The sequence below is a fragment of the Halichondria panicea genome, chromosome 3, assembly GCF_963675165.1.
Source record: "Halichondria panicea chromosome 3, odHalPani1.1, whole genome shotgun sequence".
Lineage (NCBI taxonomy): Eukaryota > Metazoa > Porifera > Demospongiae > Suberitida > Halichondriidae > Halichondria > Halichondria panicea.
The window spans coordinates 7,848,437-7,874,578 of NC_087379.1; the positions used below are offsets into that span (position 1 = coordinate 7,848,437).

The window sequence follows — 26,142 nt, forward strand, 5'->3', positions numbered from 1 at the left end:
TGTATGAGAACCTGACCAAACTGATATACTGATTGTCTCCATATTGTACAGGAGGTGTGAGAGGTGTGGTCACTGGCTCGGACTGTATACAGGTATCCTGCATGTACTGCTTGTATACAGTTTAGCTGTAAATGGGTAATAATCAGTTTGCAACTGAAGTTGATGCAATTAAGTATTTACATTTTGCTTTATGCACTGAAACACAGTGATTCTCACAGTCTAATTGTACCTGCTTCCTCAGGTTGAGGCTGGCGTTGCACGGAAGGTTCCGACTGTAGCCAGCACTGTGGTGGACATTAATGTGCGTTTATTTTGTACGTACTTACATTGTAATTATAGCTGTAAGTTAGCACAATTAACCGTGTATATACACTGCTAAATGTTGCTTGGCTGACCTACATTGTATGCATGTCCATGTTACAGTACTGTATGTTGGCAATCTCATTTCTTTTTGCTTAATTATCTTCTGTAGGAAGCCACTGAAGTACTGAGGAGAACAGTTGGTGAGATGACCACCTCACAGCTTGGCTCTACTGTGGAGACTGTACTGTCACTAATGGAGAAAATAACAGCTGCACTTCAGTGAGACGTCTACTGTTTTAATGGTAGTGCTGTATTCACAATATGTCCCACCTCAGGTCATCTTCTCTGAGTGAGCTGACAGCCCACACTGACTCCATACGGACAAATGTTAGGTCCATTCGTCGACTGGCCAGGAAGATTGTCAAGGAGTGCAACATTGGAGCCAGTCTCTCTAAGATGGAGACTTTATCTCATCAGCTTGGACGGTTGGCCGAGGACAAACTCGAAGACTGTCAAGGTGAGAATACATTGTACCAGGCAGGGTTTGGGGCAGGGGGAGAAAACTTCCCCCCAAAAACAGAATAATGGCATCATCAATTTATTCAACAAAAACCAGACTCTACTGTATTAAACACTGTGATATGTACACTATTATCTCTGACCTACTATAATGCATATAATGGACTCAGGGTTTCATCTAGTGGGGGGGGTCAGGGGTCAGCGGTGAACAATCACACTAAAATACTCAGCTTCCCCTTGTATGATAATGACATCATCACAATGTAGGTACATGTAACCACAGTCATAAGGTAGAATCTACGTACTGTCTATGATGTGCAATATGCCACTATACACTGTGATGCATTAGCATGTAATAGGGGGTGTGGTCAACAGCGTGGCCAAACATTATGCCACCCCCCCCCCAACTTTTGATCCTAGATGAAACCCGAATGGTAAGTGTAGGCCCCAACAATTCAACAATTGTGTGGTGCGCTCTACCGCACATCCTCACACAAATGTTCATCCTAGATGAAACTCAGTACATGTGTATGTTGTATATCTGTAATATTAACTGTCAGGAGCTTATTTACTCTGGAGCTCTTTGTTGAACTGCATGCAATCCACGTACACCATTTCCTTTGCTGACCCTCACCCTATCCACACTGCAGGCCTGGCAGAGAGTGTTCAAACAATGCCAAGAACAATTGATGGTAAACTTACATAGTACATGTGTTAGCGTATTATTTGTTTTGTGATGGACCTGTATTTTTATCAGTTTGAATGCACGTATAATTATTATTTGGATGATGTAATCGGACTATGAATTGTGAGTCACGTGGTCATGTACTGTCATGCTCCCTCATGATTGTTATGCCTTGATGCGTATGGTCCATGCAGGGGCACACAGTCATCTGTTTGTGTGTGCATGTGTGTGTGTGTATTCCAGCTGTAACTGTTCCTTGTAACTAGCAATAATAATAGAATTGGCGATCTTTACCAAATCACCAAACCATCAAAGAAGAGAAGAGACCCTGCATGCTGGTACAACTTACAGAGCTCTAGATCTTGTGAAACTACTCCTAAGAATGAGGAAATATGACATTGCTAGTAAAGTATTCAAACATTGCCAAGAGAATGGTAAACTTACATAGTACATGTGTGTAGCGTAACATAATCTGTTTTGTGATGGATCCATACTTGTGAGTAGAATTTGAATGCTCCTAATTTGTACTAGGGATGCATTTGTGAGTGAGAAGTATGTGATCCTCTACCTGCCTACATTGTACGAGAGCTTAGCTTACAAGCCCCCTCATAACAATGACCTCAAGGACTGATAATGCATTTATTATACACATGAATTGTGTGACATGACTATGTGCTACTGTTTCAATGTTACAGTGTTGTACAGTGCGTGAGGTGTGTGCCAAGTTCACCTCCATGCCATTGTCACTGAGGTGACGAGTACTGTCTCAATACTAGCCCTTTAAAATATACACATTTACAATCTGGCCACTTTAATTACAAGTGGTTGTTAACGTGAGCTAGTTTTGTAGGAGAAGGTCAAGGCGAGGATGGGATTGGTGGAGTGTGTCAACCACAACCTAGTGGAGCCCTACCATCATCTACGAGAAACACGGTGACTATGTACTCTGAACCTTCATACCTTGGTTACTACATAGCTAACAAGTGTTTAAATTTAGTGCCTGGATAGTCTATATAAAGTGAAACCTCTGAAAATGTGTGCAGCATTTATTTGTGATGTTTGTTCTCTGTATTGAGCCTGAGGTGGTCCTTTATTCAGTGGTACCTATAATGTAGGAAAGTGATGTTGTAGACTGAAGCAGTGTCCTTTGTAGCTACACAGAGAGATGTTTAATTGAGTGTCCCTTATTCAGAGGGTCCTTTATCAGAGGTTCCACTGGTATTCATATTGATGTTGGTACTGTGTTTCCTGTGTAGGTGAGTATGTTGCACAGATGAAGTTCACTCTGCTGCTAATGCCCAATGGACCACACAGGTGAACATCTGAAACTCTCCTGCCTGTACAATTCATGTTGTGTAGTGCAGGCTGTGTGTATGACAGCGTTCTGTAGTGCATCAAGTTTGAGGTGTACATAGGTATGACATCATTGCCATTGTTTGTCTGGTGTGTTCATGCACTGTATTGGTTTGATTGTGTGTACACTACAACATTCAGTGATTGTCATTCCCCACAGACTCACCAGTGGCTCCTTTGACCCTGCGTGAGCTAGTGTCTTCACAGCTGAAACTGGAAGACCCTCAACTGAATGTGAGTACATACAAATTAGCTCTATTAATTAGGACAGTCAGTTATTTCATGGGAAATTCCTTTAAACTTGTTCCAAGGTCTGTTTCAAAGCTTTCAGAAAATCATAAAAATTGGGAAATTAGATCAATGGTACTAGTTACAGCCATTGAAACCCCCCCTCCGTTTAATTGCTCCTTGGAGGGTGAGCCGGACCATGTTTGATGACTGGTTAGGCAGCCCCTCTAATTAATTAGAGGAATGCAACCCGCTAGTTAAATAATAATCAGGCGTTTCTATTGCTCCCCTAATTAAGTACTTGGGGGTAAAGACGTGGCCTAGCCACCAGTCATAGCTTCAGCTCAGTCATGCCCTAACCACATGCAGAGAAGTTTACCCTAACCCTTAACAACAGATATGAAGAGCAAGCATTACTATACAGTATACTTTTATATCAATTAAATACAGAGAATTCAAGTTATGGCAGCTAAAAGAGTCCCCAAACCATTGCGCTTTGAAAATCATTGACAACGATGCTTATTTATGGCAAGAGCACTTATCTACTCTTGATTACGGCAATTAAACTACACAACCTCCCCCATCCCTTAATTAATGGTTCGGGGACTCTTTTAGCTGCCATGCATAACTTGAATTCCCTGTATTTATCAGAGGTTCTACTGGTATTCCCAATGGACCACAAAGGTGAACATCTGAAACTCTCCTGCCTGTACAATTCATGTTGTGTAGTGCACAGCGTTCTGTAGTGCATGAAGTTTGAGGTGTACGTACGTATGACATCATTGCCATTGTTTGTCTGGTGTGTTCATGCACTGTATTGGTTTGATTGTGTGTACACTACAACATTCAGTGATTGTCATTCCCCACAGACTCACCAGTGGCTCCTTTGACCCTGCATGAGCTAGTGTCTTCACAGCTGAAACTGGAAGACCCTCGACTGAATGTGAGTACATACAAATTAGCTCTATTAATTAGGACAGTCAGTTATTTCATGGGAAATTCCTTTAAACTTGTTCCAAGGTCTGTTTCAAAGCTTTCAGAAAATCATAAAAATTGGGAAATTAGATCAATGAGATCAATGATACTAGTTACGGCCATTGAAACCCCCCCCCTCCGTTTAATTGCTCCTTGGAGGGTGAGCCGGACCATATTTAATGACTGGTTAGGCAGCCCCTCTAATTAATTAGAGGAATGCAACCCGCTAGTTAAATAATAATAAGGCGTTTCTATTGCTTCCCTAATTAAGTACTTGTTGGTAAAGACGTGGCCTAGCCACCAGTCATAGAATCAGCTCAGTCATGCCCTAACCACATGCAGAGAAGTTTACCCTAACCCTTAACAACAGATATGATACAGGGAATATACACATACATAATTATATACAGGGAATTCAAGTTATGGCAGCTAAAAGAGTCCCCAAACCATTGTGCTTTGAAAATCATTGACAACGATGCTTATTTATGGCAAGAGCACTTATCTACTCTTGGTCACGGCCATTAAACTGCACAACCTCCCCCATCCCTTAATTAATGGTTTGGGGACTCTTTTAGCTGCCATGCATAACTTGAATTCCCTGTATTTAATGTCTAGAAAGTATGAAGGTCTCTTTAAAAATTGTGAAATTGGATCAGTTACGGCCATTGACAGTTGTTCAACCCTCCCTCCGTTTAATCAATGGTTTGGGAACTCTTTTAGCTCCCATATAACTTAAATTCTTAGGTATTTAATTTTTAGTGTATAGAAAATAGCTAATGCTTGCTCTTCATATCTGTCTTTCCATATTCTGTTCCATTCCGCATTCCACCTTTTACAACATGCCTTTCCACTTCCTCCTATTGTGTACTACCAGCCATATACAGTGTATTGTACATGTACTGAGTCTATTTGTTCACATTACATGTACTTAGGTCTCCAGTGTGTGGGCGTATCATGCTCTAACCATTTCCTCTCTCCTGCAGGTAACGCTGGCTACAGTGTGCTGGTGAGCTGCAGTGAGAAGATAGTCCAGTCACTCTCTGAGGACCCGAAGGCCTTGGCCCTCCACCTCCTGTCAGCTGGGCTCATCACTGCGTCGATTCTTGAGAAAACCAACGAGTATGTGAATGAGACCAAGAGAGAGAAGGCCACCAGACTGTACACTGCCCTGCAGGGTGTGGTCAAACACCACCCCCACAAGTACCACGAGTTTGTCTCCACTCTCAGACTCAACCCACTACACACTGACTTGGTCACACAATTAGATAGCAAGTACACGTAGTTTGTCTACACGTACGTACATGTACATAATTATGATTATTACGATTGTGCGTACCATCATTCTTTTTGTACTTAAGATTGACCTGATTTTTTTGTGTCTTTGAATTGACATAATTATTGTCTTATCATAGCATAATTATTGATGTGTATCTAATTATGTGGGTGTTGCAAATAATTATGCTGAATGTCAGGAGGGGTCACAAACAAAGGGGCGATCGTGAAAATGAACATACACAAAGCTGTCAGGGATGGTGACTTGAGTGCTTTACAAGATGCCATCAAGAGGGGAGAGGATGTCAACAGTGTGGATAGGGTAAGCTGGTTTGTGGGTATGTAGAGCTGAAGCTGTGAAAGTCTGTTTTTGCTAGCTGACATGCTAGAATTTACAATCTCTCTTGATTCCATGCTTTAGTCTTGTCTGCAATGTCTACCTCTCAAGGTCGTCGGTCACCATACAGTCTTTTTTAGGTTATATAAATATTAATATTATCAGTAATGAGGGAGCAAACCACTTCAGAACCATACTGTGGTGATATACAGAGACGAAAGATCAAATCGTACAGTTGGTCCACTGCATACTGAATGATTGCACTCAACACTAGAATAGCTGTGCGCTTAAGCGCCACCATAATATTTTGAGGTTATAAAAGTTGATTTGGGCGCTGTAAACTACGCTCACTGCACACTCAGTTTAGGGCAAATGGTAAATTCCAAAAATAAGTGTAACTATGATCTATCACACAGATGTGTTGTCAAAAGTTATTATTATGCTCTCACTCTTGTAGGTTGGGCGTACTCCACTCATGGAGGCAGCCAGGGGAGGTCACACAGACAGTGTTAGAGAGCTGCTCTCCTCAGGAGCCGTGGTGGACCTGGCTGACAAGGTGAGTATCTGATACTAAACTGATGGTCTATAGGAGTTATAATTATACATGGACATTGCCTTAAAATCACCTCTATGCTGAATAATTGTTGACAAGCATTCCATGGAATTGATTGGGTTGACTATTATTTTGGTTTGTGCTACCGTCACTCAACTACGAGCTAACTTGCTGAAAGGTTAGAGTTAGTGTTATGTACTTTTGTGTGTGTGGATGGATGACGTCAGATGCAACCACTCTATTATAGTAAATATTGCCAATCCTTACTTTATTTGTAATTACAGCACCAACTCTGACTGAATTCCATTATTTAAGTCCTCCAATGGTTGCTGTAATTAAAAGACGTAATTATTTGTGATGTCAGGCTCAAGGCAGTCGGCTTTTCTTTTATTATGCACATGCATTTGATTTGTAGAGCTGCTGTAAAATACAGAGACGAAAAATCAAACCGTACAGTTGGTCCACTGCATACTGAAAGATTGCACTCAACACTAGAATAGCTGTGCGCTTAAGCGCCACCATAATATTTTTGAGGTTATAAAAGTTGATTTAGGCGCTGTAAACTACGCTCACTGCACACTCAGTTTGGGGCAAATGGTAAATTCCAAAAATAAGTGTAACTATGATCTATCACACAGATGTGTTGTCAAAAGTTATTATTATGCTCTCACTCTTGTAGAATGGGTGGACTCCACTCATGTGGGCAGCCTTGGGAGGTCACACTGACTGTATTAAAGAGCTGCTCTCCTCAGGAGCCGTGGTGGACCTGGCTAGCAAGGTGAGTATCTGATTGTGTTTATAGGCAGCATGTTTGTGACCATTAATTTTCATCATTTGGCAAATGAAATATTTGCGCATGTACTTACAATTATGCACATTGCCTGTATTTTAATTGTTACGTTTTGCTTATAATTTTACGCTTATCTTGCTTATTTGTGTCTAAGTTGACAAACTGGGCTGCATACGTTTTCGTGGATATGTTGTACACAAATGAATAATTATGATACGTACGTAGCACTTAAAAGGTTGTACAGTTTAATAACATAGCTGGATAGTTGCATTTTTGCTCTTTGCCAATCCCTTTCCTTTACTTTATTTATGGTCTATCGCACAGATGTGTTCTCAAAAGTTACTGTATGCTCTCACTCTTGTAGGGTGTCTGATTTGCTAAATTTTCTGTGACGTGCATACGTATATATACATGCAGTTGTAGGTGTACTGTACATCATTGTTAAGTACATGTACTGACAATCACATGCATGACTGTACATTTCCTTAGTGCTTTAAACTGATGTCCCAGTCATTTGTACCTTAACAGATATCCCCAACCTCTTAATATGCAATTACCGTTGCCAGTATTGCTCTGTCAGCAAATTACATGTAATACGCATTAGACCACTTTACCTCTTACAATGTACGTCTCATCCCTTCATATGATCATCATCACAGCGTGGAAAGACTGCTCTGATGAAGGCCAAGAGATCAAAATACTCTAACCCTTCAATAATAAAGCTGCTGGAGGAAGCTGCTGAATCACATGTGAGTCCATACCTCAATAATGCACACACTGATCACGAGTGTTTTAGTTTACATAATTATGTACATGTTCATCAATGAAATAATGGCATCGTTTTCTTTTCGTTTACTTTGCCGATTTTTGATTATTTTCACTGATGAGCTCGTACTTTTCTTTGATACAGTAATACTGTCAGTGATGTAATTTAGTGGTCTTAACTGTATTACAGTTCCAATATTACACACACCCAAACAACATGAATACCATTACATGTTCCTCCTCCCCCCCCCACACACACACACACACACACACACACACAACACACTCACACACACACACACACACACACACACACACAGTCACGTCCGCAGTCTGTTCCAGTCCTCCCCAGGAACTGGACTGTTGTAACCGACACAGAAACGTGAGTGGCTATTGCACAGTTGAGTCACTAGCTTTATGAATGTGAGTCAAAATAGGAAGAAGCCAGTCTACCAGAACAAGGCAGCAGGGGAAACCGTCTCAACACCACCTGGATGTAAGTGTGTGCTTGTGCTGTATCCAGCACATGATTCTGTGTGTTTACCTCCTGTGTAGATCCCCTGCACCAAACCTCCGCACACCCTGATGTCACTTTTTACGACAAGCCTCAAGAGAAGGAGTTCACCTCCAGTGGTGGTTATGCTGACTTTGATAATGGAGTTCACGTGACTGTTCCAGCTAATGCTGTCCCAGCAGGGACCTCTGTGGGCATTAAAGTCCAACCCAGCCTTGCCTCCAAAGAGGTATTTGTGATGCCTGAGGGCATTCAGTCTGCCAGTCCGTCCTACTTGATCTCTGGTGAAGGTCTAAACGGAGAGGTGACCCTGGGCATGGAGCATCATGTACGAGTGTCCACCCAACAAGAAGCTGATGACCTCCTCTTTCTCCAAGCTGACTCGTTTCCCAAGAGATCTGGTTCTCATAGTGTCTATGAGTACCAGGTATCAGAGGGAAGGTCAAAGTTCACTCCTGGAGGGAACACTGGGAGACTGACGCTGGGCACACGACTGAAGAACTTCTTTAAAATTGGTCAGAGAAGGAAAAAAGGTGAGTATTTGGAAATGTGAATGACTTCCATTTCAACAACAACATGTACAGGCAAAGCTGGCAATGACCTCTACACTGTCAGAGTCTACCGGTCTCCTCCACGCACAACTAGGGACAGGATAGCCATCATTGTAGCCAGTCTCTCTGGGAGCTTCTACGCTAAGGTATGGACTATATAGATTGTACATCATAGATCTAGTGTGTATTATCTTCTCATGGCTGTAATGATATTCTAGTTGATGGATGAAGAGGTCATCCCACGAGACTATCCCAATGTGTCGAGAGAAGCGGCTGACAGGACAATTCAAGGATCACTGACGTTTGTTGATATGTGTGCCACTCTCAACATTCCCCCAGTGCTGGGATGGTCTGTGGAACCAGACAAGGAATTGGTAAAATATGAAACTGGACACACTCTTAAAATCACATTATCTTCATTTATCAGATCTCGCGTAGTGAAGTGGATCAGCCTTTGATGGAGAAGTTCAGACCTGAGGATCTCCACGACTACCCTCCCAGGATAATCTGCAGGTTCTTCCCTGAGAAGAATGCTCCCAAGAGAACCACCTGTACCATCTCCTTGTCTGGACTACTGCCACAGGTCAAAGTTCACCTATCATTGAAAATACTCACCCCCAAAGTTGCTGTGGATACTACTAAACTACAGGTATTCACGTTTGTATAGTGTAGCCTCTTGAAATGGTGTAGTGGGTACCTTTGGCAAACTAAATTTGGTTTACCCCTTTAAATATAAAGGCCTTTTTGTTAAATCAACTTGCACATGTATAAGTTAATTAATGCACACACAGTTTTTGTTTACAATGTACATTGTAGTTAAGTCTCATTCCAACTTGTTTAGGAGGCCACTGATGAGTTGAGAAGGTCTGCCCTGGCAGTAAGTGACACACAACTTGGCTCTACTGTGAAGAGTGTAGTGTCTCTGATGGAGAGAATGACTACAGTTCTGAGGTACCACTCAATTGTCTAGTGGAAGTCTGATTATCACTTTTTTCTTCTAAAGGTCATCTTCTCTGAGTGAGCTGACAGCCCACACTGACTCCATACGGACAGAGATAGCGTCTGTCCTTGTAGTGACCAGGAGGGTTGTGGAAGAGTGCACAGTACAGAGCATCAGTGAAAACATGGGAGCCAGTCTCTCTAAGATAGAGATTTTATCTCACCAGCTTTGTCATGTGGCCAAGGTTAAAATCAGATACTGTCTAGGTGAGAACGTGTGTTTATGATATCAAGTGTTAGCTCTCATTCTCGTAGGTACAGACCAGTCAGAGGAGACAGCTGCTCTTGTTGACCTGGTGGAGAATGGAGCTAATCTGTTGAGAGCTGTGGACTGTCTACTCAGGGACATCCACACACTCAGTGGAGTCAGTGGTGAGTGTACATTGTCAGCTGTGTATTGAGTATTAAAGGTACCTACCTATTATGTGCACATTGTTAATCCTCCATTGTTCAATACCACATTCCCTATTCTTGTGTACCGTATAAGCTCTATTTAAGGCGCCACATTAAAATAATTACGTTGGTAAAGGTGGCTCTATTAGGAGGTCGGTTTCGAGGCTGGATAGCACGTCTTTAGAGGGGTACGTTCTAATTAGAGGTAAAACAGCTTTGCAAAATGGATTGTGAATGTAGAACTCCTGCAGCAGTTTTTTTGGTCTTCCAACAAGCCTGTGCATAGGTTGCACACGTTAAAGAGGTACTGTGGTTCGTTTTGGCTTGAGGGCTGTCCAGATGTGGAAGAAAGAATTCAGTGTGATCTGTTTGCTCATTTTATCTCTAATTACCGCGCACGTTGAAAATAATTACTCACACATGTGGAGCTCATTTAGAGTTTCAAAAATTACTTTGGAGGCTTCATGGCGCATCTTTAGAGGGGCTCCTTAAAAAGAGCTTATACGGTATACTGTAAGCCGTGTACTGAGTCTGTTAGTCTGTTAGTCTCATTTCTTGTACATTGTGTAATTGTACGTGTGCCATAATCCTTTCCACTTCCTCCTATTGTGTACTACCAGCCATATACAGTGTATTGTACATGTACTGAGTCTATTTGTTCACATTACATGTACTTAGGTCTCCAGTGTGTGGGCGTATCATGCTCTAACTATTTCCTCTCTCCTGCAGGTAACGCTGGCTACAGTGTGCTGGTGAGCTGCAGTGAGAAGATAGTCCAGTCACTCTCTGAGGAACCGAAGGCCTTGGCCCTCCACCTCCTGTCAGCTGGGCTCATCACTGATCGTGTGTTGCAAAAGACTAACCAGCTAAACGAGATCAAAGCTGACAAAGCCACCAGACTGTACACTGCCTTATTGGATGTGGTCAAACACCACCCCCACAAGTACCGCGACTTTGTATCCACTCTCAGACTCAACCCACTACACACTGACTTGGTCACACTATTAGATAGCAAGTACACGTAGTTTGTCCGCACGTATATACACATAATTATTTTTTGTCTTTTTGTTTATTATCCTTGATTTAATTTTGTCTGAGTCTTGAATTTTTATACTGAATTACATTCTTAACACAAAATTATATAAACTCTGCAGCAGATATTGCATGCATGGATGCCTAAAATTGTAGCCTCGATTCCAGGCCGTTATCAAAAAAGTCCTGGGATCTAATGCTTTACATGACTGCATTAATTGTCATTTGGGATACTAAGCGTTGAAAACATTTCGTAGATCAGTCCATTTCAGTTGTAGCTCTTTCATAGCTCTATTGATGCATTTTATGAATATATACCCAGTAATTATGCACCACCTGCAGCTTAATTGTACATTGTACATGTACAGCTCAGAATAATGATGTAATCTTGAGCCACCTCCTATAGCGTTTATAACAAAGCAATTGATTTCACCCCCTAGCTAGCGTTTATAACACAAATAAACAGTAATTGAAATAAGATACAGCACGAAGTATCTTAATTAATTGACACGACACACACACATATATACATGACAGATAGAATGAATTTATAATAGTCTGGTAGTAGCAGTAACTATTTAGTTTGTTCAGTAGGTTGTGAGGTGTAGCCATTAGGTATCAGAAGAAGGAGAATGATGACTCACCACTGGCTGTCTCATCTCCCCCGAATAGGAAACAGAAATCTGTGTCTGCGTGTGTGTGAGGAGGTAGATGGAGTCATCGAAAACAAGCTTTAATTTATGTAATTTTATAGCCAACGCTTTTTGAAAACAGAAGATTTGGGCCCGAAAGTAATCGCTGACCTAAGTACACCATATTGTAGCACTACCAAACAGCTACTAAATGCGATTTGAAATTGAACGTTCCCAACACAAATTATGGGCTTGTATGGCAAAGAGCAACACAAATTGCTACTACTATACACAGCACACACCGTAAGAAGCAACATTTCTATTATACAGCATACTAAAAGTAGCCCCATGCAAATGCAAATGAGTTTACCTGTGGCTCCAGTGGTTGTCTTGCTGACGTCAGGTGTCTCATCTTGTGAGAACAAGTTGAATCCTCCTCCATCATCATGAGCAGACTCTGAGCCTAACCCAGCAAACATGTCTCCAGTAGCACTCGTGTCTGTACAATGAGTGCATTGTCAATAAAGACATGGATAGTCAAATACCTGGCTGATTCCCTAGTCCAGATAGAGAGCCGTCCATTCCATAAAACAATCCATTGTCATCTTCTCCAGTAAACTGCAAGTGTGTGAGTAGGTGTGCATGAAGGCTACATTACTGCAATCATTGTATGCAACTATATATAAAATGGGAGAGAGTGAGAAGAAAAGAGGCCTGAGGCAGTGGGGGATAATGGGAAAAACGAAAGAGTGGGGGACATAATTATACAGGGAAAGAAAAAGAACAAAACACAAATGAAATGCACGCAGTGAGCATCATACTGACATACCTCAAGTTGTTGCTGATCATTCACAGAGCTCTCCTGATAGTGTCCAGTCTGCCCAAAGTCACCAGCATAGTCTGTACACTCCTGACCACTGTCACTGGTGAACAGAGTAGCAAATGATGTACTCTCCTGAGAAATATTGCTTAACTCAAAACCACTCGGCTCCTGCTGCAATGTTTGATTATCCATTTCAGCCACAGAATCTTGAATTTCAATGCCTACAATATTTGTTGCTTTTGATAGAGACGATGGTTGCATGGGAGCTTGGTTATGACCAGCTTGTGGTACAGTGGTAGTTGGTGTCTGCACTGCTGACAAGGACTGGCTTGTCGCTAAGGTTGATACAGTAGGCCTAATATTCGGTGTACTAAGAGTCACTTGAGGTGTTGACCTGGCAGTGGGTGGAGTGAACGATAGCAACCTTGGCCTCTGTTGTATTGGCGTGTGCAATAGAGGTATGCACGGTCTAGGAGGTGTGCTAATGGCCAGGGTGGGGATCTGGAAGTTTGAGCGAGGTCGATTAGTAGGTACTTTGAACACAGGTGATTGAAATGCTCCGGGGGATTGTGATATGGAGGCCCTGATAGCGGGTACACGTGAGGGCATGGTTAGTTTAGGGATCTCAAGTTGGTAGCGTGCTCGTGATGGAGTGCTTTGTTTCGGTGGTACTGTCAATGGTAGGATTGTTGGTGGGAGTATTCCAGGAGTACGTGGGCGTTGGGGTGTGTGGGTTGATTGAGTAACGATAGTTACAAATGTAGATTCCTCAGTGTCCATACGATTATCCTGTACGTAAATAATAATCATAGCAAAAGATAAAATTAATTATTACCTGAACTACTTTATTCTGACTGTCTCGTTTCTCTTTTTCTTGTTGTTTTTTCATCTCTTCAGCTTTGATCTTCTCACGTAGGACCTCAATATCTTTCTCTAGTAGAGTAGCTTGCTGAGGGTTGCCTGTCGTCATTTCCTGCCTCACTTTAGTTGTCTCCACATGAAGCTCAGCCCTGTCAAAGATAGTAATACAATAATGTCCATAGCAAAGACAACCTACATTTTGAGAACAAATGCGACCAGGGAAATTCTCTCTCCTATGGAAACAAGATACAGTAATATCAATAAATAGTACATATACAATGCATGCATATATAAGTACCTTTTTGCTTTAGAGCAAAGATAGCTTCTTTTGTTTGGTTGATGTTCGTTTCCAGAGTTGAATCTACAGAGAGGCAAGTGATAAGTAGCAATAAACGGATTGTCAATACTCTCACTCTCTTGGCAAAAATTGTTCAGCTGTGTCTCAGTTGCCTGCATGCCTTGAGCTTTCTCTGTGCTGTTGTACTGTACTCTGTATCTCTCCCAGACACTCTCATACTTGGACAAGGATTCATTTTGCTCCCATCTGAAAAATGCAGTCTCATAATTATTAATTAATGCAACTTGTGTGTACTTCTCTGACTCCACTTCTTTCTGTGTTGTGAGTAGTTTCCCCTTCAGTGCATCCTCGTGATCAGCAAGGACAATAGCAGTGCGTTTCAAACTTTGGTGGATTAATTTTAATGTTGATACAGCAATGGAAGTCACTACCTTTCACAGTTGTCTCTGTTGATGAGGAATTGCTTGTGGAGTTGTTTTGCATGCTCGTCCAAATCACTGATTGTTTTCTGAAACTGGAGTATCTGCTTCTGCTTTTCTTTGAGTTGAAACTGGCAGGCTAAATAAAACTCAGAATAATTATTTTATACGACAATTTACAATCAGTTTACATTGTGCTCTTTCTTGCTCGGCTTTGATAGCCTTCAATTGATGGTCGTTCTCGAATTCTGCAAAACAAAGGAACGATTAATTTTAACACAATGAGCATAATGCATGTAACAGAACCTGTATTCTTCAGTATTTGGTCGAAGCCAGAGCCAGCTTCCTGTGCAGAGGTAGCCATTATTGCATTACTATGACAGCATCCTCTTCCGCTCCTTTGTCGCCTTCTTTGAGCTATGACAACGTCCTCTTCCGCTCCTTTGTTGCCTTCTTTGAGCTACGACAACGTCCTCTTCCGCTTCTTTGTTGCCTTCTTTGAGCTTTTAATTAACCCTCATGCACAAACCGCATGCATTTATAATTACTAATTCCAACGATTCTTATAATACTAGCCAGAGAGTTGTGTAGGTCTAAAGAGAGAGTACTGAACAGCGTTGCTACTACAACACGGAGAAGGTGAAGCGGCCCGAATAAAGCCAATCGCTCTACAGAAGAAACCAGTGGCAGTGAACACAGCAGACAAGGACAAAGAGAATTATTATTGATTTTGATAGGAGGTGATTTGTCACATACGTTAATAACTAAATGCTCTCACTGGTTCACCTAGTACCTATATAAGCACACGCTTGATGTGTTGTGAATGACTTGCGTTACCATTCTAGTGATCCTGAAAGTGAATTTATTAATATAGCAAAACTTTCTCTCTAGCTGCTCGATCAAAACGCCAGCCATATTATGGAGGAAACGAAAGTCATATACTACATTGATGACGAGGAAACCCCGTACCTGATGAAGATAGGTAAGCCACCAGAGCTGGTTACCCTTGGAGACTTCAAGGGACAGCTCAATCGCACATACATCAAGTTCTTTTTCAAGTCAGAAGACGATGATTTTGGGTGAGTTTAAAAATGGGACGTTATATTTTATTTGATGCTCTTGGAGAATAATTATGATAGGCACAAGGTCCATTGATTACTAGCTTGAGTCAATTAAGTTCCTTGTAGGGAATTGCAATTCAAATACACACTGTTGATAAACTATATTTGTGTGTGCTTGTGTGTCAGTTTTCATCCTATCTAATAATGGCCCCATTCACATCCCCATTCCATTTCACACCTCAAGGTCTTAATGGATCCATTTCGCACTATTCACACACACACACTAGCTCTCCTTATGTTGTCTGTGTGTAGCCAGGCCCCCATTAGGATATGTTTGACTCAATCAGGTTTACTTGTACCGCACTGCATAGCTTGGCAGTGATGTGTGTTTCTTGGAAATTTCTGTAAAAAAAGCAAATTTTTGGGCACTTGCTTTCTTATTAAAACACCTGCTGCTGTGTTGGTCAATGTGTGGCAGGAAGGTAATATAATCATTGGTACTTAATGACATCCTTAGTGGATAGCCTGAACTATATGTTGTGGTGTTGAGGTCACTTTGATGTTTCCTTTGATCTCTGACCCACATCCAGGGGTAGTTGTGATCTAAGAGAGGCTCTGTCTTTATTCATAGTTTGTACAGCTGATTAGTTGCCAAGTAACTACTATTAACTCTTTAGCCTATTAACTCTTTTAGCCTTGGCCTGTATATAGAAACTGTGAACTGTATGTCTACCTTTGATGACTCTGGCCATCATTGTCATTATAGAATGTATATAGTAGTATATAGCGGGTAGATGAGGTAGACACATTCCCATAGCTAGCACTGTTGATTGGGATTAATGTCAGGAATTTCCAATAATGAGTTCAATCTCCTTTTGGCGGCTGTTGTTTCATGTGTTAGTAGTTGTTGTTACAGTGTATCTGTATCTGTAGTCCTGTCTCTTTGAAGTTGATTATCTGTGATCTTGGAACAGTGTTTGTTTTATCGCACTCAGCTGAAGTCTGTAGGAGAAAGGATAATTGTTTAGAATGTTTTATGTATCAGATGTCAGTCCAAAATATGCAATATATATTATACAGTAGTCTATCCTTTGTACTGACAATTGGCATGTACTCTATAGCTAGTGTGTATAGCTAGCATGTAGCATATCTCTGAGATGGCTTATGTGTCATCTGTATGTGGGTGTGTGTGTGTGTGTTTGAAGAGGACCAGTTTCCCTGGAGCACCTAGGCAAGGGTTGCTAGTGGATACTGTCTAGCTGGCTGTGAAATGGCTTAGTTTGGTAATAAGTCTACTGAATTGAAAGGTGGATCTGGATATTACTATATACAGCTGTGTATCTCTTAGACTGACAGTGTGTGTCTTTAACTTCAGCTGGTGCTGTTCATTCATCTTTTGTTGGGGTATTTGGCAGGTGCTCCAGCACTTGTAGGGCTCCCAATGCTTTGGTCCTATTGAGCATAATAGCCTCAGAGGGTAGTCTGCTACACTGGCTGTGTGTGCCCCCATGGTTTCAGGTCAGCATACCCAGGGAAAATGGAATTAATTAAATTACTAATGACACAAATTCAGTTAGCTAATTATAGACTAATACAAAACTCCTCTGTCTGTTGTGTGTGGAGCATATTAGTTCAAGGGATTCCACAGGTAACAAGATAGTTTTTATATATGCGGGGAGAGATGCCCATACATTTTTTGTTATTTTTCACATCACTGTGGCTTCATTATGTATGCAGTGTTGTTAAGGAAGAACTGGCTGAAGATGATGCTCTACTGCGCCAGGTCAATGGTCGCATCGTGTGCTGGGTAAGTGCCTCACTATATTACGGTGTGTGTGTTATGTCTATGTGTTATGTGGTGCTTAAGTTCAAAGCATATTTTGTGAAGGTTTTAGTGATCACCATGGCCACTGTTCTGTGGTTAATTGCTGGCTATATATAGATAGTCCAGACCCTGTTCTGTGTTTTCTCTGTGTGTGTGTATTCCAATTAGCTCTAGTAGAATGTGTTTCTCACACTTATGGCTGGTGTTGCTAATATCACCACCTTAACACTCCAGCCAGGTGGTGTTGCCAGTAGTTGCCTACCATGCACACTCCTCTCCCCCAGTAGTTGCCTACCACACTCCTCCCCCCCAGTAGTTGCCTACCACACTCCTCTCCCCCAGTAGTTGCCTACCACACTCTTCCCCCCCAGTAGTTGCCTACCACACTCCTCTCCCACAGTAGTTGCCTACCACACTCCTCTCCCCCAGTAGTTGCCTACCACACTCCCCCCCCAGTAGTTGCCTACCACACTCCCCCCCCCCCCCCAGTAGTTGCCTACCACACTCCTCTCCCCCAGTAGTTGCCTACCACACTCCTCCCCCCCAGTAGTTGCCTACCACACTCCTCCCCCCAGTAGTTGCCTACCACACTCCTCCCCCCCAGTAGTTGCCTACCACACTCCTCCCCCCCAGTAGTTGCCTACCACACTTCTCTCCCCCAGTAGTTGCCTACCACACTCCTCTCTCCCCCCAGTAGTTGCCTACCACACTCCTCCCCCCCAGTAGTTGCCTACCACACTCCTCTCTCCCCCTCCAGGTGGTCACAGAGTCCAATGTGTCAGGATCTGAGGCAGGTGGCTCCAAGGGAGACTCTGAATCTGTGTAAGTATTCTACCTCCTAGTATTTGGCAATATTGATATAGAGGGTGTTGCATTGCAAGGCAGGTTAGATAATTTGTTTCTTGATGTGTGTATTAGTTCTGGTTAGGTTTGGCATGTGTGTAGTGTTCAAACAAGCCAGCAACGATAACTGTACAAGCTGACGGGATCAAATAAAGGCGCTGGCCACCACCTTCATGCATATATTGCTGTATACATCTCCTGTTTAGTAGTCAGCTTGTACAGTGGTTATGATTGATGTGGTCCATGGTCTGGTGGTTGTGGTTGTGGTGTTGTATAATCACATGATGTGTCTTTGATCTCACAGGAGAGGAGGTAAAGAAGCTGACGGAATGTCCATTATCTCAGGGAGTAAGTACATCTTGGCAAATTATATATAAGCTATGCCTAATTACAATGGTCACGATGTGCATTGCCAAAATCAAAAATTCCTAGAATTTGTAATTTAAATAATGTATTCCTTAACTTCCGCTATTCCTTGGTGACATGTACATGATTGTATGCCCACAAGCTACAATATTATATCCCCAACATTGCCATGTAATTACACACGTATTATTACCGCCCACTCCACACAGCCTCTAAGGCCTCGCGTCGTCACCATCACAAGCATCGTCACAGCTCCTCAGGTCGACAGCACCGCTCACACAGACATCGCGTGGGCGGGGGAAGCACAGTGAGTGGCACTGATCTAGAGTCTGCCACAGACTTCACCACGGAAACAGAGACCTCTTGCTGCGATACTGAAGACGCTACAAGGTAAGCTTATAATGTATGAATCTGCACACACGATATTTATCCCATCATAATAATTATTATCGCTAGCTTACAGTGATACCTTCAAGTATGGTACAATTGTGTATTTTAAGTTTCAAAGGGGGCCTCACACACACACACACACACACACACACACAAACACACAACGCCATCTCCCTCCACACACACACACACACACACACACACACACACACACAACGCCCTTCACACACACACACACAACGCCCCTCACACACACACACACACACAACGCCATCTCCCTCCACACACACACACAACGCCATCTCCCTCCACACACACACACACACAACGCCCCTCTCACACACACACACACACAGCGCCCCTCTCACACACAACACACACACAACACACTCGCACACACACACTTTAGCCGTGTCAGCTCCAGCACTCTCACATCACTTAGACCACGCAAGAAGATTCTCACCAAACACCGACCCAAACTACCTCGAGTAAGTCTGTCCCTTTATAATCAATATGACATATGTTCGTGCGTGTGCCTGTGTGTGTGTGTGTGTGTGTGTGCATGTGCGTGGGTGTGAGTGTGTACTAAGCCAGATTCAAGTGTACAGTGTGAATGAGATAACAATGCTCCAAACATACCGATTTCCATTTAGCGATTCATGCTTTGGTGAGAAAATCCCACATTGTATAAGGTCTCAGCTTTTAGCTCCTATTAGCGTGAACTATTGACTGGGCACTCAGACCATTTTATGACCCATTGTCTTGCAAGGTATACAAATCCCCCTTCACTACAAGGGTATTAGCAGTCATCAAAGCTGAACAAGTGTTAGAACACATACAGCCCTCTTGTTCACACAGAGGTAGTCTCTGTACTTGATTGCTTTGACTCGTGGCATACTAGGGCAAGATGAACGAATTAAAGGATTTGATTGCCAAGTATTTTGTTTGGAAACAGTTACTTTTGATGTATTTAACTTGTGATGGGCTTGTGGTCTCAGCATATGTTGTGGTAGTGTGTGTGGTGTGGGATAAGGCTGCCCCAGACCGCAACACAATTCCTCAAGAAGCTGTGCAGTTTATACTTAATATATGTTACTTGATATTCTGACCTTTGTCTGTATACCATATAGCGGGTATATTTCGAGGGTATAAATGTTTGTGGTTTTCGCGGATTAGGCATGTACCGCGAATTTAATATCACATGCATGCATGCTGCAAAAAGGCGCTATTCCACGAAAATTAAATCTGCGAAAACCTTTCTAAAGGCATTTCCGCGAAGATTTGTACCCTCAAAATATACCTGCTATACAGTACCTTATGCACTACACTGTTGTGTGTGTGGGGGTGTGTGTGGGTGTGTACTGACTCCCCCTCTCCTCCTCACAGAGCATCTCCACCAGCACCATAACAACCACCACAATGACAGATCTCTCCACCACACAGATTGTTAAAGTCACACTCAATATGGGTAAGTAGTTCTACTCTAATTATACAGAATACGTTATTCGTGGCGATGGATGGATTCTCTCTTAATTCTTGTTTATAAAACAGTTTATCTTTTACACACTATTATAATTTGTACAAATTGGAGCAGATTATAATTATGATTTCTGTATAGAGTGATTAGACTGGTTAGTGTAGTACTCAGTGAATCACCATCATCACATGCGAACAGTTCAAGTATGACAGTGTGTGTAATGGTTTGTTTCTTCTCCTGCAGACACTGTTAATTTCCTTGGTATCAGTATAGTGGGACAGACCAATGAAGAAGGAGCAGGAGGCATCTATGTGGGCTCAGTCATGAAGGGGTGAGTATCGCTATGTGTGCAACTATTGTAACTAGAGCTCTTTGTTACATTGCAACAGAACTTTTATTCAACATAATTATTCTAACGGCCCTACCTTTAGTACCGTTGATCCGATATCAAAAATTTTATGATTTTCTGAAAGCTTAGGAAAAGACCTTTCAAATGGTGTGTTTCAATCCAAAATTTTGTCGGGGCCATAATTTGTCATTTTTCGGCCTTGGACCATGGGCTATTATTCATGGTATAGCCAAATTGGCAAATACTTTTATCTCTCAAATATGAAATTTGATGACAACTTTTGAAAGGTCTTTTTCTAAGCTTTCAGAAAATCATAAAATTGTTGAAATTGGATCCACGATTCAAGTTATGGCAGCTGAAAGAGTTCCCAAACCACACACACACACACACACACACACACACACACACACACACACACACACACACACACACACACACAGTGGAGCAGTGGCAGCTGACGGGAGGATAGAGCCTGGGGACATGTTGTTGGAGGTTAACGACATCTCCTTTGAGAACATGAGCAATGACGATGCTGTGAGGACACTCAGGGAGATTGTACAACACCCTGGGTAAGTCATCCATACCATACAGTAACAGGAGTGAGGGTCAAGTACTGGCAGCTTCTTTCTTCCTTGATCTCTCCCACTCTCTCTTCTTTCTTCCCTGGTGGCACTGCACATGTAGTGCAGCTAGCTAGTGCTTCTCTTGTATGTAATTACATTACTCAAATTTATGGTGTTATTCTGATGTACAGTGTAATGGTGGGCATGATATTGCATGGTTGTGTACAATTACATCACTCTGACTCTAGTAATATAATTAAAGGATACAGTTACAATATATTAGGCATATTGTGGAAGGTTATTGTTTCATGGCCCCCCTCCCACTGTTGTGTGGCATGCTGACTGCCTTGACCCCTCCTCCCTCCTACAGGCCCATCACACTGACAGTGGCCAAGTGCTGGGAGCCAGAGCCAATAGTGCCAAACTTTGAGCCAAGATGTGAGTACACAAAACATCTGCTTCATATCATCATTAAGACTTCAAACATAACGAAATGTTTCGTCTAATTGTTGTTAGATGTGTGTGTCCATGGTACCTGTTATATCCACTGTTTATACAAATAATAACTATTATTATTATGACCAGTTGTTTTCTATATTCCAATCTTGTTATTTCTACTTGTGCAGTGGAGCCAATTTGTCCTATTGACCCGTCAGCCTGGGTCATGCAGACCAATCAGCATCAAGCTGACTACCAAGCGTATCGTCGCCAGTTTGCCGGGAGCCCCACTCTGAGTACTATGACCTCAAACTCCTCCCCAAGCCTCACCTCATCCATTCCTGAATCTAAACGTGAGTACATCACTCCCAGTATTAATCAAGTTTCAAATAATGCGACATTCTTTTGATTGCTTCTTCGCATAATTCACAATTAAAAGACATGCAAGAGTGAGCATGCGCGTGTATTTTCCCATGTGTTGTATGCATCGCAATAGTTAGAAATGTGATCAATGCTTGTACCAGTGTCATTCACAATCGATTACCCTCGTATTCGAAACCTGATATAAGATACGAATAGCAAGCATTTTCCACATCACAATATACCCCCCCACACACACACACACACACACACACACACACATAGGCGATCTGGTGAAGCTCACGCTGACCACGCCCATGTATAGGATAGCGAAGGCACTGGCCACACCTAAATCTGAACTAGAAGTAAAAGATCGAATCTGGCTCAAAATGACCATTCCTAAATCCTTTATTGGTAAGTCAATATCTCAACCCCACACACGTGTGAAGTGTAAGGCTGCTGATTACTATTTTATAGCATCTATGTAAATATTGTGATCCTTCCCGTAACTGTGCCCTTTGATAATTAAAAGTTCACATGCCACGCTGTGACACACGCATACCTCTGCACCACAAAAGCCTAGACGTGTGACTATGGCTGCCCACATTATAATTATACCAAGTAGCGGGTAATTTTTGTGGGCAAGCTGACCTCGACGAAATTTTACCCACGAAAACCTAGGCGTGGTTTACCGGAAATCATGTAATACAGTACGTGCACGTAATGAAGCAAAAAATGACATTTTAGCTAATTTTTTACCCCACGAAAATCATCTGCTATGCTGTAGTTGATGTCCATAACTGTATCCATCTTACCCCCCCCCCCCCCCCTCTCTCCTGTGTAGGTTCTGACCTGGTGGACTGGTTGCATACCAATGTGGATGGATTCATCGATCGTCGCCATGCTAGGAAGTACGCCGCTCTCATGCTCAAGCATGGTTTCCTACGTCACACAGTCAACAAGATCACATTCTCTGAGCAATGCTATTACGTGTTTGGGGACTTCAAGGCAGCTGCCAATTCACTGCCCTCAGGTAAGCACTTGTACACATACAGTGTTATGCTATGTACCTACATGGAGGTATAGAGTAGTGCTTTTAATAACATAGATGTGAGGGGCTCTTAAATTAGCTGAAAATGAAATTATCGATAACATAGTGGAGTACAACTGTTTGTACTTGCTAAGAGACTCTTGTGGCCATCTGTTTTAACTCTGACAAATAAGTTGTGTCAGGATTAACCTATTTCTAGGTCCTAGCTTGACAACATTATCACTACTTGTTGTATATGTCTCATAAATTAGCGTGTGAGAGATTTCTATATAATTTATATTCACACAAACTCCTCCTTCAGAATTCAGTCACCTTGCCCTCAGCAATGACTCGGGAGACGCGGACACTCTGGGTTCGTTGCCAGGACAACACGGAGGCTGGAGTTCATCTGACGGAGAGTTCTCTGTTGCCTACGAGTATTACCAGCACAAGCAGCCGGGGCAAATGTCCAACTCCAGCAAATCAAGCTCCCCATCTCCTGGTGAGTGGTGACTGAAACCATTTAGCTAGTATCAGGATTCATACTTCGCAACTCTTACATCTTTCTTCCTCACTATCCACCAATCTCTCTCTTTTTCTTTCTAAGCAAGGCACTTAAGTATACACTGTACATGTATATATATTATGCTAGCCTCGATCCCAGGCCTCTTGGTGAAAAGAGGCCTGGGATCGAGGCTAGTATATATATGATATTCGTTTTTCTCCTTTGAAAGTGGCCTGGAATCGGGGCTAATATTGTACTGTCATAATTATAATTAAAACCCCGCCCCCTTCCTCTGCAGGAGACAAACAGCAGATGTATGCCAGCAGGTCATCTGGTAGCAGCTCAGCCAGTGGCACCTCTAACTCTCAACAATCTCGTCAACAACGCCCCTCGAGCGGAAACTCTAACTCTAATAACCGTGGCAACATGGCTGTTCATCCGTACAACCCTAACATACGTCGTTCACCGTCAATAAGCTCGTCAAGCGAGTTTACGAGTGTCTCCCAGCAACAGATGCCCCCACCCCCGCCATACCAACATCCTCAAGGAGTTGGGGTTCTTGTGGAGCCAGACCGTGCAGCAGTTTTTTTGGTCTTCCAACAAGCCTGTGCATAGGTTGCACACGTTAAAGAGGTACTGTGGTTCGTTTTGGCTTGTCGGCTGCCAGATGTGGAAGAAAGAATTCTGTGATCTGTTTGCTCATTTTACCTCTAATTACCAACGTGCCGTCTAAAAATAATTACTCGCACATGTGGAGCTCCATTTGGAGTTTCAAAATTACTTTGGAGGCTTCATGGCGCATCTTTAGAGGGGAGCCTTAAAAAGAGCTTATACAGTATACGTGTACTGATCGAGTCTGTTAGTCTGTTAGTCTCATTTCTTGTATTATATTGCATATTCCTTCCGCCATTGAGTCTGTTTGTTCACATTACGTGTACTTAGTGCTATACATGTGTGGGCGTATCATTTCCTCTTTCAGACAGATATAGTATTGTAATCCACGTACACCATTTCCTTTGCTGACCCTCACCCTATCCACACTACAGGCCTGGCAGAGAGGATAGACATTGAACACCCTCTACTCAACAACGAGATTGAGACAACAGAGTTCATACATTTGGCGGCTTATTTCGACAACGTGAGAATGTACTCTCTAGCGTTGGGACTCACTCCTGCTCAGCAAGCTGATGTGAGGCAGATTAAAGTTTTAGAAGACACACAAACGGCCATGATGCAATGCTTGTCTCTGTGGCAGAGGAGTAACCCAGCTGCTGCAACATATAGAGCTCTAATTAAATTACTCCAAAAGATGAGAAGAGACGAAATTGCTAATAAAGTGTTTAAACATTGCCTAGAGAAGGAACAATGAACTGTACACTTGATCATAATTATAATTATTGTTATTTTAGCATTATTTGTTTTGTGCCTGTTATTTATGAATCGGTTTGCTTGTATTATAATTTGTGAATGTCTTGATACATAATTTGTATATAATTATGTGCAGTATCAGTAACGTATTTAATTATCATGATATCCTCATGCCATACATGGATTGTTGGCTGTGTAATAACAGCTAGTAGTATGTTTAATGTTTATCACCTCATGTAATTCTGTCTACATTCCTTGTATGTACCATAATCATTCTAACCAGTGTCAGTTATAGGACGCCCTCTTTTTTTCGTGCATTAATTGTTTCTAGAAAAATAATTATTTTTTACTGGTTCTATAATTAGAACGATTACGGTATGCATGTATAAGTATACATTACCCGGCAGGTCACAATTGTTAATTATTAAAATGGTTAATTCATATAATGCCAAGACACAATAATGTCATCAGCTAGCTACTAAACACATACAGCTCTCAAAATGACAACTGAACGATCTACTAGTAGCTACACGATAACAATAATAAACTAGATAGCTGGCTAGATAATCACTCGCTAAAATGCTGATACTAGAGCTAATAGCAGACAACTCAATTGAAATGAGGTTAAGTTGAAATCGTTATCTAAAATTCATAGTCCAAAATCGTTGCAGTAGGTGAGAGGGGGCTTTACTCAGTCTTGCTTTGTGGGGGTTCAGATTTCTGTTGGGCCCAGGAAAGAAGTGTTGAACTATCAGCGTTACTCAGGCTCCAGATACTTTGGTTCTCAAAGAGGTCATAAGTGGTGGTTGAGAGTGTGGTGTCCTCGGAGGGTGAGGTTGGGTCGGTGGTGCCACTGCTGAGAGGTAGGGGGCTCATATCAGAGGTGATGTCATTACTGTAGAATGGAGCAGTGTTTGTTGACCACATGTTGGGGCTGTCCCAGTTAGGACTGGTGCTCTGCAGAGGAGAGAGAGAGAGAGAGAGAGAGATCATGATCAGAATAGTATCAGAAAAATCCACTCCCACCACCCACGACCACACACACACACACACACACACAACGCCCACACCACACACACAGACCACCCACGCCCCCCCCCCCCACACACACACACACACACACACCACACACCACACAATACCTTCTTCATCCACCGCCCACACCACACACACAATACCTTCCTCATCCACCGCCCATGGGGGGAGGTCCAGCACCACCACCACCACCCTTACCAACAAAACAGTATAAGAGACACTATAAACGC

General features: G+C 42.3%; 5 protein-coding genes across 6 annotated transcripts in view; 2 read left to right on the forward strand and 3 right to left on the reverse strand.

Moving 5' to 3' along the window:
- Positions 1 to 11,374, forward strand: part of LOC135334125 (uncharacterized) — a 54,601-nt gene extending 43,227 nt beyond the window's left edge. Inside the window, exons 18-23 of the mRNA XM_064529184.1 lie at positions 52 to 92; positions 242 to 301; positions 473 to 582; positions 9,849 to 10,051; positions 10,100 to 10,216; positions 10,967 to 11,374. Of these exons, the coding sequence (XP_064385254.1) occupies positions 52 to 92; positions 242 to 301; positions 473 to 582; positions 9,849 to 10,051; positions 10,100 to 10,216; positions 10,967 to 11,262 (827 nt within the window). The 3' untranslated portion in view covers positions 11,263 to 11,374. The remainder of the gene's footprint in view (positions 1 to 51; positions 93 to 241; positions 302 to 472; positions 583 to 9,848; positions 10,052 to 10,099; positions 10,217 to 10,966) is intronic.
- The window catches only part of LOC135334167 (selenoprotein K-like), a 148,615-nt gene that overhangs the window by 122,108 nt on the left and 365 nt on the right, over positions 1 to 26,142 (reverse strand). The gene's annotated exons all lie outside the window — the stretch shown is intronic.
- LOC135334164 (selenoprotein K-like) overlaps positions 1 to 26,142 on the reverse strand; it is a 95,030-nt gene that overhangs the window by 43,787 nt on the left and 25,101 nt on the right. The window lies entirely within an intron of this gene.
- Positions 11,676 to 14,740, reverse strand: LOC135334143 (uncharacterized). Of its 2 annotated transcripts, none has more exons than XM_064529212.1 (12): positions 14,609 to 14,740; positions 14,494 to 14,550; positions 14,315 to 14,441; positions 14,178 to 14,267; positions 13,999 to 14,129; positions 13,884 to 13,946; positions 13,782 to 13,818; positions 13,569 to 13,734; positions 12,731 to 13,513; positions 12,447 to 12,519; positions 12,272 to 12,400; positions 11,676 to 11,958 (listed from the first exon to the last, which is right to left on the reverse strand). In XM_064529212.1, exons 1-12 carry the CDS (start codon positions 14,664 to 14,666, stop codon positions 11,888 to 11,890), a joined length of 1,785 nt encoding a protein of 594 aa, XP_064385282.1. In that variant the 5' UTR covers positions 14,667 to 14,740; the 3' UTR covers positions 11,676 to 11,887. The 2 variants fall into 2 exon arrangements, with proteins under 2 accessions (XP_064385282.1, XP_064385281.1); XM_064529211.1 differs by having other exon boundaries at positions 11,678 to 11,958; positions 13,560 to 13,734; positions 14,609 to 14,739.
- Positions 14,819 to 24,696, forward strand: LOC135334136 (segment polarity protein dishevelled homolog DVL-3-like). The gene is made up of 17 exons (XM_064529203.1): positions 14,819 to 15,042; positions 15,194 to 15,381; positions 17,101 to 17,170; positions 17,946 to 18,010; positions 18,336 to 18,379; positions 18,607 to 18,787; positions 19,197 to 19,275; positions 20,174 to 20,255; positions 20,508 to 20,595; positions 21,054 to 21,182; positions 21,547 to 21,614; positions 21,803 to 21,967; positions 22,260 to 22,388; positions 22,819 to 23,007; positions 23,327 to 23,506; positions 23,808 to 24,142; positions 24,556 to 24,696. The coding sequence occupies exons 2-16, from the start codon at positions 15,221 to 15,223 to the stop codon at positions 24,122 to 24,124; spliced, it is 1,947 nt and encodes a 648-aa protein (XP_064385273.1). The 5' UTR covers positions 14,819 to 15,042; positions 15,194 to 15,220; the 3' UTR covers positions 24,125 to 24,142; positions 24,556 to 24,696.

What these genes read in the sequence shown, in the direction of transcription:
- LOC135334143 (XM_064529211.1), bottom strand. Translation starts at nt 14,666, where the DNA reads ATGGCTACCTCTGCACAGGAAGCTGGCTCTGGCTTCGACCAAATACTG. An exon ending in CGAGCAAGAAAGAGCACAAT is followed by an intron (nt 14,442 to 14,493) that starts GTAAACTGATTG and finishes AGTTTTATTTAG; the next exon opens with CCTGCCAGTTTCAACTCAAA. An exon ending in CTTTGCTCTAAAGCAAAAAG is followed by an intron (nt 13,819 to 13,883) that starts GTACTTATATAT and finishes TTGTTTCCATAG; the next exon opens with GAGAGAGAATTTCCCTGGTC.
- LOC135334136 (XM_064529203.1), top strand. Translation starts at nt 15,221, where the DNA reads ATGGAGGAAACGAAAGTCATATACTACATTGATGACGAGGAAACCCCG. An exon ending in ATGGTCGCATCGTGTGCTGG is followed by an intron (nt 17,171 to 17,945) that starts GTAAGTGCCTCA and finishes CTCCCCCTCCAG; the next exon opens with GTGGTCACAGAGTCCAATGT. An exon ending in AAGGGAGACTCTGAATCTGT is followed by an intron (nt 18,011 to 18,335) that starts GTAAGTATTCTA and finishes TTGATCTCACAG; the next exon opens with GAGAGGAGGTAAAGAAGCTG.